At 51.3% G+C, this 12,435-nt stretch overlaps 1 protein-coding gene across 5 annotated transcripts in view; it reads right to left on the reverse strand.

Annotated features, from left to right (window-relative positions):
* Positions 1-12,435, reverse strand: part of LOC147086569 (ceramide synthase 2-like) — a 76,161-nt gene that overhangs the window by 20,134 nt on the left and 43,592 nt on the right. For 3 of the 5 annotated variants that reach the window (XM_085978702.1, XM_085978698.1, XM_085978700.1), the window contains exons 2-4: positions 8,922-9,098; positions 3,224-3,341; positions 1,972-2,090 (exon numbers count right to left, since the gene is read on the reverse strand). In XM_085978702.1, coding sequence (XP_085834828.1) covers positions 1,972-2,090; positions 3,224-3,341; positions 8,922-9,094 — 410 coding nt within the window. In that variant the 5' untranslated portion in view covers positions 9,095-9,098. The remainder of the gene's footprint in view (positions 1-1,971; positions 2,091-3,223; positions 3,342-8,921; positions 9,099-12,435) is intronic. The other 2 variants (XM_085978699.1, XM_085978701.1) reach the window with 1 other exon arrangement.

Raw genomic sequence — 12,435 nt, forward strand, 5'->3', positions numbered from 1 at the left:
CTAGGGATGGGCAATAAATGCCGGCCTTGCCAGCGACGCCCACATCCCCAGAATCAATTAAAAATAAAGGACATACCTTTCGTGGGGAAAAAGTAGGAAGGGGGGGGGGTGGTAAAATGGACGTTTACCCTTAATCCAAGTAAAAATCTTAACCCGTAGCAGCAACAGTACACAGGCCGATCCCAGGGGGAAAAAAAGGTAACCAGCCCCTTCCAACCCATTCTCCGCTGCCTTACCCCTTCGAGGAGAACCACCAAGGGATCGGAAGGAGGGTTTCCCGTTGAGAAGGAGATAAAAATTGGAGAGAGAGTCAACCCAAGTCAGCTCCAACAGGCCAACACAAGGGGCCTGAATAGTAGGACGACTGCCAACCCGTGGTCGGCTGGGGAATCCTAACCACTTTATCTCGGTTTCTCAGGGTATGGGCCTCGCTGGCAAGGCCGCATTGCAGTCGGCCCTAGAAGATGGTGGTGGGCCTTCTTCACGTGACTGTTCTTACAATGGAGTGGCTCGCTAGGCCACTTCAGAGGGGTGATTTGATGAACGTTTTCAAGATATTAAGGGGAACTGATAGGGTCAGTAGAGAGGAAACTATTTCTGCTGGTTGGGGAGGGGGTCTAGGACTAGGGGGCACAGTCTAAAAATTAGAGCCAGACCTTTTAGAAGAATGAGGGGAGATCTCATTGAAACTTATAAAATTCTGCCAGGACTGGACAGACTAGGTGCAGGAAGGATGTTCCCGATGGTCGGGGAGTCCAGAACCAGGGGTCACAGTCTAAGGATAAGGGGTAAGCCATTTAGGACTGAGATGAGGAGGAATTTCTTCACCCAGAGAGTGGTGAAACCTGTGGAATTCTCTACCACACAAGGCAGTTGAGGCCAATTCATTAAATATATTCAAGAAGGAGTTGGATATATTTCTTAAGGCTAAAGGGATCAAGGGATATGGGGAGAAGGCAGGGACAGGGTACTGAATTTGGATGATCAGCCATGATCGCATTGAATGGCAGAGCAGGCTCGAGGGGCCGAATGGCCTACTCCTGCTCCTATCTTCTATGTTTCTATGAAATTAGGAAAACACTTCTACACACAAAGGGTGGTAGAAGTTCGGAACTCTCTTCCGCAAACGGAAATTGATGCTGGATCAATTGTTAAATGTTAATTCGGAGATTGATAGCTTTCTGTTAACCAAAGGTAGAGAGGGATACGGGCCAAAGGCAGGGAGATGGAGTTAGGTCACAGATCAGCCATGATCTCATTGAATGGTGGAGCAGGCTCGAGGGGCTGAATGGCCTCCTCCTGTTCCTACAGGCAATAAATGCCGGCCTTGCCAGCGACGCCCATATCCAGCGAATGAATTTTTTAAAATCCCGCCAGTTACACGGTCAATTTATCTCTACCATCCCGCAAACTGCCAGATTTATGGAGTCCAATTTCAGAACTTACTGCGGTGGGATTCGAACTCACAACCTGTGTGTTTGTCGGGCCAGGATTGTAACCGCTACACTACCGTGCCCAAGGGTAGGGGAATCTAGGGGTTATGGTACACGGGGTGGGCCGGGGGATAAAGGGAATAAAATAATCGACACTCTCAAAAGGCAATCCCAACGTTGGGTGCAAGGGTCCCCTTTTACAGCAACAACCCCCCCTTCGAGAAACAAGTGTGTCGACGGTACCCCAAATATCTCTTGTGTTGTTGGACGGAAGAGGCAATCATCGCAGTGGGAGAGCCCCCATTAAGCTTGAATTCAAAAATCTTGAACAGACGGCGAGACAATAGGCGCCGAGGTAACAACGCCGCCGTCACCACGGCAACAAAACCTATCAGCCAGGCTTCGGGGGGGGGGGGGGGGGGGGGGGGGGAAAAAAGGGGAGCGCGAAGAGAAGGAAGCAAAAAAAAAAAGGAATAAATTAGAACGTTAACTGCTTTGGAGGCACCTTACGTCGGTCCGCCTTGTGTCGATGTCTTACCAGGCTTCTCGAAACTTCTTCAGCACGCTCGGCCTGTCCTGATTCCGTCTCCGACGAAACCATCTCTCCACTTGCCGTGGGGTGAGGCTGCTCTTCTTGGCAAGACCTTCGATATCGGTCTGCAAGAAAGCGGACTTAGAATCGTAGAATGAGACTACGCAAAAAAAAGGCCGTTCGGCCCGTGCCGGCTGTGAGAAGGAGCTCTCCAATTAGCCCCCCCCCCCACCACCACCACCGCCCTCTGCTCTTTCCCCTGTAATCCTGCAAATTTTTCCCCTTCAAGTATTTATCCAATTCCCTTTTGAAAGTTACTATTGAATCTGCTTCCTCCGCCCTTTCAGGCAGCGCGTTCCAGATCACAACAACTCGCTGCGTAAAAAACATTCTCCTCATCTCCCCCTCTGGTTCTTTTGACGATTATCTTAAATCAGTGTCCTCTGGTTACCGACCCTCCTGCCACTGGAAACATTTTCTCCTTATTTACTCGATCAAAATCCCGCATGATTTTGAACGCCTCGATTAAATCTCCCCTTAACCTTCGCTGCTCTAAGGAGAACAATCCCAGCTTCTCCACATAACTGAAGTCCCTCATCCCCCGGGTCCATTCTAGTAAATCTCATCCACACCCTCTCCAAGGCCTTGACATCCTTCCTAAAGTGCGGTGCCCAGAATTGGACACAAGACTCCAGCTGGGGCCTCACCAGTGATTTATAAAAGGTTTAGCATAACTGCCTTGCTTTTGTACTCTGCCTTTATTTATAAAGCCTATGCTTTAAAAAAAAATTAAAACCCCCTTTTCAACATGTCCCAAAAGTCTTGTGTACACCCCCAGGTCCCTCTGTTCCTGCACCCCCTTTAAAATTGTACCATTTCATTCATATTGCCTCTCCTCATTCTTCCTACCAAAACGAAATCACTTCACATTTCTCTGCGTTAAACTGCATCTGCCATGTGTCTGCCCATCTCACCAGTCTGCATCCTCCTGAAAGTCTGTTACCATCCTCCTCACTGTCGCGCGGAAAAGCTACACATCGGCATCGCTTTAACCCACAGATACAGCCACGCGTCTGGGGTGGGGGGTTGGTAGCAAGCACAACCTGCATTTATGTAGCGCCTTTAACGTAGAAAGACGTCCCGAGGCGCTGGACAGAGGAGTGGCCAGAAATCGATGTTGAGCTAAAGGAGGAGAGGTTAGAAAGGGTGACAAAAAAGGACCACAAGGAATGGTGGTGGCCGTCGGGTCAGGACCTACCTGTTTGGGATGTTTCGAGGACGCCGCAAAGGACTTTTCTAAAACCGGGTTGGGCTTCACCTTTAATCGGACCTTCTCTTTTATGCCCAGCGCATGTGCAATATAAGTGGCTACCGATCTGGGGAGATAAAAGATTGCAAGAGAGATAACTGATCAATAAACACAACGGGGGAGGAGGTGAAATGGAAGCGTCCAGAGCAACAACTGGCCGACTACAGGTATCTTAAGGGAAAAGGAAGAGAAGAATTTGTTGGAGGAAGGAAATGACTTGGGGGCCCGTTAACCGTGGCGTCCCAGCCAATGTTGGCCACTGCCCCCCACCCCCAACAACCCCATTCCTGGATAGATTACCATCCTACCTTCTACCTGCCTTCTCACCGCATCCCTCAATCCCGTCTTTCTCCAGAAATGCATCCAATTGACCCATGAGCCCGTGTCATACTGCCCAGTTTCTCAGCCCTTCAAAGGCAAGTCATTCCACAACTCTATTAACCCTTCAATTTGTGAAGCTCAATACAGAACCACTGGCCTGGAAGTGGGAAGGGACAGAGAAAGAGAAAGGACGACTTGTAGCTCTTCAACGACTTTATTTTTTGGAGCAGTGTCAATGCCAGCTGATTACATTTTCCACCCACGTGGCCTCAGAGAAACTCAGGTCTGGCAAGAGGCCACAACCGCTTCAGGAGGTCCTCTTATACATTGGACAAGTGTTGTGAAAGAGTTTCGTTCGTTCCACCCTTAGAGTCACCATTAGAGTCAAAGGGCAGGATTTTCATTGTACCGTGGAGTCAGGATTGGGGGGGGGCGGGGTTTAAAATCCCGAAATCAGAGGTCCCGACCCCATCCCGCATCCATGCCAGTTTCAAAGGAGGCGGGTACCCGCCCCGCACTGGGACCCGCCTCCCCGAGGCGGGAAAGGGATTAGTGCCAGTTTACAGGCAGTTTTTAGCCTAATCCCGATTTTTAAGTTTGAATTGTGGGATTCCCGATGGCTCCAAACCACGCCAAGTTAGAGGAGGCGGGCCGTCGGGTTGAAGGACTTGGAGGGGTCGAGATGTCCGGTGTTCAGGTGAGTGATGGGTGCATGAGTGCAGAGGTAAGTGTGTTTGGTGTGTGTAAAGTGATGAAAGAAGTTTTACTTACCTTTTCAGCCTTCCTTTAGGTCCCAGGAGTCCCTCATCTCACCAGCACAGAAAGCAGAATGGCTGCGAACTGTCAAAAGTGACAATCTGTGGTAGAGAATTCCACAGGTTCACCACTCTCTGGGTGAAGAAAGTTCTCCTCATCTCTGTCCTAAATGGCTTACCCCTTATCCTTAGACTGTGACCCCTGGTTCTGGACTCCCCGGCCATCGGGAACAGCCTTCCTGCATCTAGCCTGTCTAGTCCTGTTAGAATTTTATAAGTTTCAATGAGATCCCCTCTCATTCTTCTAAACTCCAGCGAATATAAGCCTAATCGACCCAATCTCTCCTCATACGTCATTCCTGCCATCCCAGGTATCAGTCTGGTGAATCTTCGCTGCACTCCCTCCATGGCAAGAACATCCTTCCTCAGATAAGGCGACCAAAACTGCACACAATACTCAAGGTGTGGTCTCACCAAGGCCCTGTGCAACTGCAGCAAGACATCCTTGCTCCTGTACTCTAATCCACCAACGCTGCCTCTGCAAGATCCTGCAAATCCATTGGCAGGATAGGCGCACCAATGTCCGTGTTCTCACTCAGGCCAACATTCCCAGCATCGAAGCTCTGACCACGCTCGATCAGCTCCGATGGACGGGTCACATCGTCCGCATGCCCGATTACGAGACTCCCAAAACAAGCGCTCTACTCGGAGCTCCGACACTGCAAGAGAGCCCCAGGTGGGCAGAGGAAATGCTTCAAGGACACCCTCAAAGCCTCCTTGAAAAAGTGCAACATCCCCACCGACACCTGGGAATCCCTGGCCCAAGACCGCACAAAGTGGAGGAGAAGCATCCGGGAAGGCGCCGAACAACTCGAGTCTCTCCAGCCGGGAGCAAGCGGAAGCCAAGTGCAAGGAGTGCACGTCAACCCAAGCACCCCAGCCACCCGCCCCCTTCAACCACCGTTTGCCCCACCTGTGACGGAGACTGCAGGTCCCGCATTGGACTCATCAGTCACCCGAGAACTCATTTTTAATCCTCAGTTCCGAGGGACTGCCTAAGAAGAATTCCTGGTAACACCGGTCATCTTGCACCAGAGGGGCCTGCAGGTGGGGACAGCAATGGGCTGGATTGCGATGCCCCCTTCCAGTGGTCCATGTACGTAGATCATTAAAATGTCATGAACAGGTACAGAAAATAATCAGAAAGGCTAATGGGATGCTGGCCTTTATATCGAGAGGACTAGAGTACAAGGGGGTAGAAGTTATGCTGCAGCTGTACAAAGCCCTGATTAGACCACACCTGGAGCACTGGGAGCAGTTCTGGGCACCACACCTTACATAAGACCATAAGACGTAGGAGCAGGAGTCGGCCATTCGGCCCCTCGAGCCCGCTCCACCATTCAATAAGATCATGGCTGATCTGATCTTGGCCTCAACTCCACTTCCCTGCCGGCTCCCCATAACCCTCGACTCCCATACCATTCAAACATGTCTGTCTCCACCTTGAATATATTCACTGACTCCGCCTCCACAGCTCTCTGGGGTAGAGAATTCCAAAGATTCACCGCTCTCAGAGAAGAAACTCCTCCTCATTTCCGATTTAAATGGGCGACCCCTTATTCTGAAACTATGCCCCTAGTTCTAGATTCCCCCACGAGGGGAAACATCCTCTCGGCATCCACCCTGTCGAGCCCCTTCGGTATCTTATATGTTTCAATAAGATCCCCTCTCATTCTTCTAAACTCCAATGAGTATAGGCCCAACCTGCTCAACCTTTCCTCATAAGACAACCCCTTAGGAAACATAGAAGATAGGAGTAGGCCATTCGGCCCCTCGAGCCTGCTCCGCCATTTAATGAGATCATGGCTGATCATCCAAACTCAGTACCCTGTCCCTGCCTTCTCCCCATATCCCTTGATCCCTTTAGCCTTAAGAAATATATCTAACTCCTTCTTGAATATATTTAATGAATTGGCCTCTACTGCCTTCTGTGGTAGAGAATTCCACAGGTTCACCACTCTCTGGGTGAAGAAATTCCTCCTCATCTCTGTCCTAAATGGCTTACCCCTTATCCTTAGACTGTGACCCCTGGTTCTGGACTCCCTGACCATCGGGAACATCCTTTCTACATCTAGTCTGTCTAGTCCTGTTGGGATATATTTGCCTTGGAGGGAGTGCAATGTAGGTTTACCAGAATGATACCCAGACTCCAAGGGTTAAGTTATGAGGAGAGGTTAGACAAACTAGGGTTGTATTCCCTAGAATTTACATTAAGGGGTGATCTGATCGAAGTTTTCAAGTTATTTAGGGGGACAGATAGAGAGAAACTATTTCTGGTGGTTGGTGAGTCTAGGACTAGGGGACTGTGGTAAACCACTGTTTGTATTCCACTGTGTACATGCCTGGACATGCCTCGGCTGACTCCTCCCACAAGTCCTAGTATAAAGGTGACTGCTCCCCAGCCCCCTTTGTATTCTGGACCGGTCGACCACTCGAGGCAGACCTTCATTCTTTTGTTAATAAAAGCCTTTAGTTACTCTCTTAACTCTCAGTCTTTTATGAGTAATTGATAGCGCATCAGGGACAGAGTCTAAAACTTAGAGCCAGGCTAAATGGCCTACTCCTGTTCCTATGTTCCCCACTCCCCGTGTCGAATTGCTCGGCCGCACTCGCACTCGAGGCGCAGTCGCTTGGACGAGGTTGTTGGAGCAAGCCACAGTGTCGGTGGCAGGCGGGGCCTCGGGTTTCCCGTCTCGTCCGAGAGACGGCACCTCCGACAGCGCAGCGGCACTGCCTCAGTACTGGCACCGGGGAGTCTCGGCCTGGGTTAATGTGGCTCCGATCTCTGGAGTGGGCGGTGGGGGGGGGGGGGGGGCTCGAACCCACGATGTTCTGACCCCGCGGCGAGAGTGCTACCCACCGAGCCACGGACTAAGAACATAAGAGCAGGAGGAGGCCATACGGCCCCTCGAGCCTGCTCCGCCATTCAATCAGATCATGGCTGATTTTCAACCTCAACTCCACTCTCCCGCCCGATCCCCATATCCCTCGATTCCCCTCGAGTCCAAAAATCTATCGATCTTAGCCTTGAATATACTCAACGACTGAGCCTCCACAGCCCTCTGGGGTAGAGAATTCCAAAGATTCACCGCCCTCTGAGTGAAGAAATTCCTCCTCATCTCATTCCTAAATGGCTGACCCCTTATCCTGAGACTGTGACCCCTGGTTCTAGACTCTCCAGCCAGGGGGAAACAGCCTCTCAGCATCTACCCTGTCAATCCCCCTCAGAATCTTACATGTTTCAATGAGATCACCTCTCATTCTTCTAAACTCCAGAGAGTATAGCCCATTCTACACAATCTCTCATCATAGGACAACCCTCTCATCCCAGGCGATAAACTTACCCATGCGATCAGGGTAAGAGAAAATGAGACTGGAGGCAGCCTTGGGTCCTTGTGTGGCCTTGATTGTTGATGCTCGCCCACCACTTGCATGCTAAGATGTCTCCTTGATGCCAGCCACCTTCAAGAGGGACCATGAAAGACCCATTGGAGGTCATGGACAATAAGCGTGCTCTCTGTTGACCTCAACACCTTGCAGCTGTGTCCCAGGTCAATGGGATTTTGGCATTTTGGGAGGACTAACAAGGCAAGGGAATACACAATGAATGGTAGGACCCATGAAGCACAGAGGATCAGAGAAACCTTGGTGTGCATGTACATAGATCCCTGAAGGCACCAGGACAGGTAGATAAGGTGGTTAAAAAGGCATATGGGATACTTGCCTTCATTAGCCGAGGCATAGAATATAAGAGCAGGGAGGTTATGATGGAGCTGTACAAAACGCTAGTTAGGCCACAGCTGGAATACTGTGTGCAGTTGTGGTCGCCACACTATAGGAAGGATGTGATTGCATTGGAGAGGGTGCAGAGGAGATTCACCAGGACGTTACCTGGGCTGGAGCGCTTCAGCTATGAAGAGAGACTGGACAGGCTGGGGTTGTTTTCCTTAGAGCAGAGAAGGCTGAGGGGGGACCTGATTGAGGTGTACAAAATTATGAGGGGCATAGATAGGGTAGATAGAAAGGAACTTTTCCCCTTAGTAGAGGGGTCAATAACCAGGGGGCATAGTTTCAAGGTAAGGGGCAGTTGAGGCCAATTCATTAAATATATTCAAGAAAGAGTTAGATATATTTCTAAAGGGATCAAGGGATATGGGGAGAAAGCAGGGACAGGGTACTGAATTTGGATGATCAGCCATGATCTCATTAAATGGCGGAGCAGGCTCGAGGGGCTGAATGGCCTACTCCTGCTCCTATCTTCTATGTTTTTATGTACCTCTCCAGTGCTTGGAGGTGTCTGCTGTACATGGTTTTACCAGGAATTAAGGTGGGGGGGCGGGGGTGGTATGTGCTGTCTATTTAAGCCCGGCCTATGCATTCCGAAGCACCTGAGCTAGGAGAACCAACACTTTGAGTAAGATAGATGTTCTACACAGGGTACCGACTACCTTGGAACAGCTCCCCCTCCCCCACTGCGCCCAAGACCCACGCGCGCCAGATGCGGGTCTTACCTTTCGAAAACGTATCGCACAATCATGAACACGAAGGCACAGGGTATGGTGACGTAGAGGTCGCTGGCCCTGGCATAGACACGCCCATCGCGATCCTCCAGATCCGCCCAGGTCAAGTTGTACGGCAGCCAGAGCCGATCCCACCAGAAACCATCGTAGATCATCTGAAACATCCTGCTGAGGGGGGGAAATGGGGACATCGGTTAATACCTCGAGCCTTTACAAAGCGCTGGTTAGGCCAGGACTGGAGTGCTGCGTCCAGTTCTGGTCACCACACTTTAGGAAGGATGTGAAGGCCCTTAAGAGGGTGCAGAGGAAATTTACCAGAATGGTTCTGGGGATGGGGGATCTTAGCTACAAGGACATGTTGGAGAAGCTGGATTTGTTTTCATTAGAGCAAAAGGAGGTTGAGGGATGATGTGTACAAGATTATGACGGGTTTGGATAGGCTAGACGGGGAAAGGCTGTCCCCACTAGTTGATGGTACAAGGACTAGGGGACACAGATTTAAGGTTTTGGGCAAGAGATACAGGGAGGGGGACGTGAGGGAAAACTTTTTTACGCAGCGAGTGGCGAGGACCTGGAACTCGCTGCCGACAGAAGTGGTGGAAGCGGAGACACTCGATGTTTTCAAGGGGAGACGGGACAGGCACTCGAGGGAAATAAACTTGCAGGGCTACAGGGATAGAGCGGGGGAATGGGACTGACTGGATCGCTCTACAGAGAGCCGGCACGGACTCGATGGGCCGAATGGCCTCCTTCTATACCATTAAGACTCTATGACCCAAATAGCCAAGATATTAGGGTGTCCTAATGGAGGTCTTTAAAAATGATGGCAGGTTTTGATAGAGTAGACACAGAGAGTGTTTCCACTTGTGGGGGAGACCAGAACTAGAGGCCATCAATATAAGATCGTCACCAAGAAATCCAATAGGGAATTCAGGAGAAACTCCTTTACCCAGAGAGTGGTGAGAATGTAGAACTCGCTACCACAGGGAGTGGTCGAAGCGAATAGTGTCGATGCATTTAAGGGGAGGCTGGATGAACACATGAGGGAGAAAGGAATAGAGGGATACGGTGATGGGGTGAGATGAGGAAAGACAGGAGGAGGCTGGTGTGGAGCAGAAACACCGGCATGGACTGGTCAGGCCGAATGGCCTGTTTCTGGGCTGTAACATTCTATGTTAGAACACGAGAGGGGGCCACACAAAGAAAAAGACTCGCATTTCTCCAGCGCCTTTCACCACCTCAGGACGTCCCAAAGCGCTTCACAGCCAATGAAGTACTTTTTTTTGGAGTGTGGTCACTGTTGTAATGTGGGAAACGCGGCAGCCATTTTGCGCACAGCAAGCTCCCACAAACAGCAATGTGATAATGACCAGATCATCTGTTTTTAGTGATGTTGGTGGAGGGATAAATATTGGCCCCAGGACACCGGGGAGAACTCCCCCTGCTCTTCTTCCAATAGTGGCCGTGGGATCTTTTACATTCTCCAGAGGGGGCAGACGGGGCCTCGGTTTAATGTCTCATCTGAAAGACGGCGCCTCCGACAGTGCAGCACTCCCTCAGCACTGGCACTGGGAGCATCGGCCTGGATTATGGGCTTGATTGGGACTTGTCCCATCACACTTAGTCAATAATACCGTGGTTGTTATAAAGATTGTCCTCTACCACCTAGAAGGACAAGGGCAGCAGGCGCACGGGAACACCGCCACCTCCAAGTTCCCCTCCAAGTCACACACGCCATCCTGACTTGGAAACATACCGGGCCGTTCCTTCATCGTCGTTGGGTCAAAATCCTGGAACTCCCTCCCTAACAGCACTGTGGGAGCACCTTCACCACACGGGACTGCAGCGGTTCAAGAAGGCGGCTCACCACCACCTTCTCAAGGGCAATTAGGGGGATGGGCAATAAATGCCGGTCTTGCCAGCGACGCCCACATCCCTTTAATGAATAAAGAATTAGCGAGGCTCGCGGGCGATTTGCCAGTGTAAGTATTTGTTATTTTGATATATAATAACTAATCAAAAGTAGAACAGCTTGGGGAAGCACCGATTGCTGGAATAACTCGGTGCCTTTAGGAGAGGCGGGAGAGAAATTATGGGATGCAAGCATTGTTTGCTCCTGGACGCGATCCAGGCAGTACGAGGAGCAGCAGATCAGATGGTGTTTACTGCAGTTTATTCAGTCTACGAGACTGGACTCTGTGACCCACTCAAACTGAGCTCAGAGCTGGAGAGATATATCATCGCAATGGTCGGAGTACAACACACCTCAAATGACCCGGTGGAGACCACACACCATTCGCTCATCAACAACCACCCCCCCCGCCCCCACCACCACCCCCCGTGCTCGCTGACCTACATTGGCTCTCGGTCCGGCAACGCCTCGATTTTAAAATTCTCATCCTTGTGTTCAAATCCCTCCTCGCTCCCTCTCGATCTCTGTAACCTCCTCCAATCCTCCGAGATCTCTGCGCTCCTCCAATTCCGGCCTCTCGCGCATCCCCCGATTCCCATCGCTCCACCATTGGCGGCCGTGCCTTCAGCCGCCTGGGCCCCGAGCTCTGGAATTCCCTCCCTAAACCTCTCCACCTTTCTCTCTCTTCCTTTAAGACGCTCCTTAAAACCGACCTTTTCGATCAAGCTTTTGGTCACCTGCCCGAGTATCTCCTTGTGTGGCTCGGTGTCAAATTTTGTCTGATTTACGCTCCTGTGAAGGTTTTAAAGGAGTCTATGTTCCGATGAAATACTGAGCTGGTCTCCTTGTACGCCAACTCACTGGTTCTGCATCAGACAGTGACTAGGGAGAGGGACGGAGTTGATCAGTTTTACCAATACCAACATTTTACTTATATAGAGATATATACTAGCTGGGGGTGCCCAGCGGTGCCGAGGCTTTTTTGAGCGCGACTGGTGGGGGAAGAGAGCGCGACTGGTGGGGGAAGAGAGCGCGACTGGTGGGGGAAGAGAGCGCGACTGGTGGGGGAAGAGAGCGCGACTGGTGGGGGAAGAGAGCGCGACTGGTGGGGGAAGAGAGCGCGACTGGTGGGGGAAGAGAGAGCGACTGGTGGGGGAAGAGAGAGCGACTGGTGGGGGAAGAGAGAGCGACTGGTGGGGGAAGAGAGAGCGACTGGTGGGGGAAGAGAGAGCGACTGGTGGGGGAAGAGAGAGCGACTGGTGGGGGAAGAGAGAGCGACTGGTGGGGGAAGAGAGAGCGACTGGTGGGGGAAGAGAGAGCGACTGGTGGGGGAAGAGAGAGCCGTGGGGAAGAGGGGGGAGGGAGAGGAGAGCCGGGGGGGGGGAAAAAGAGAGAGAGAGAGAGAGACTGCTGGATTTAGTTCGGGATTAGCCTGGAGAGAGAGAGGGGGGGAAGGAGCGCCTGTGGGCTGGCCCGATGGACCCCTGCGAAGGAAGGTGGTAAGCTCTCCCTCCCTGTCCCACCCCCTCACTCTTTCCCTCCTTCACTCCCTCACCCTCTCTCTCTCCCTCCCCATCTCTCCCAGATAGATAT

Source organism: Somniosus microcephalus, unplaced genomic scaffold (assembly GCF_052327205.1).
Source record: "Somniosus microcephalus isolate GS21.2 unplaced genomic scaffold, FLI_Smic_1.0 unresolved_chr7, whole genome shotgun sequence".
NCBI lineage: Eukaryota > Metazoa > Chordata > Chondrichthyes > Squaliformes > Somniosidae > Somniosus > Somniosus microcephalus.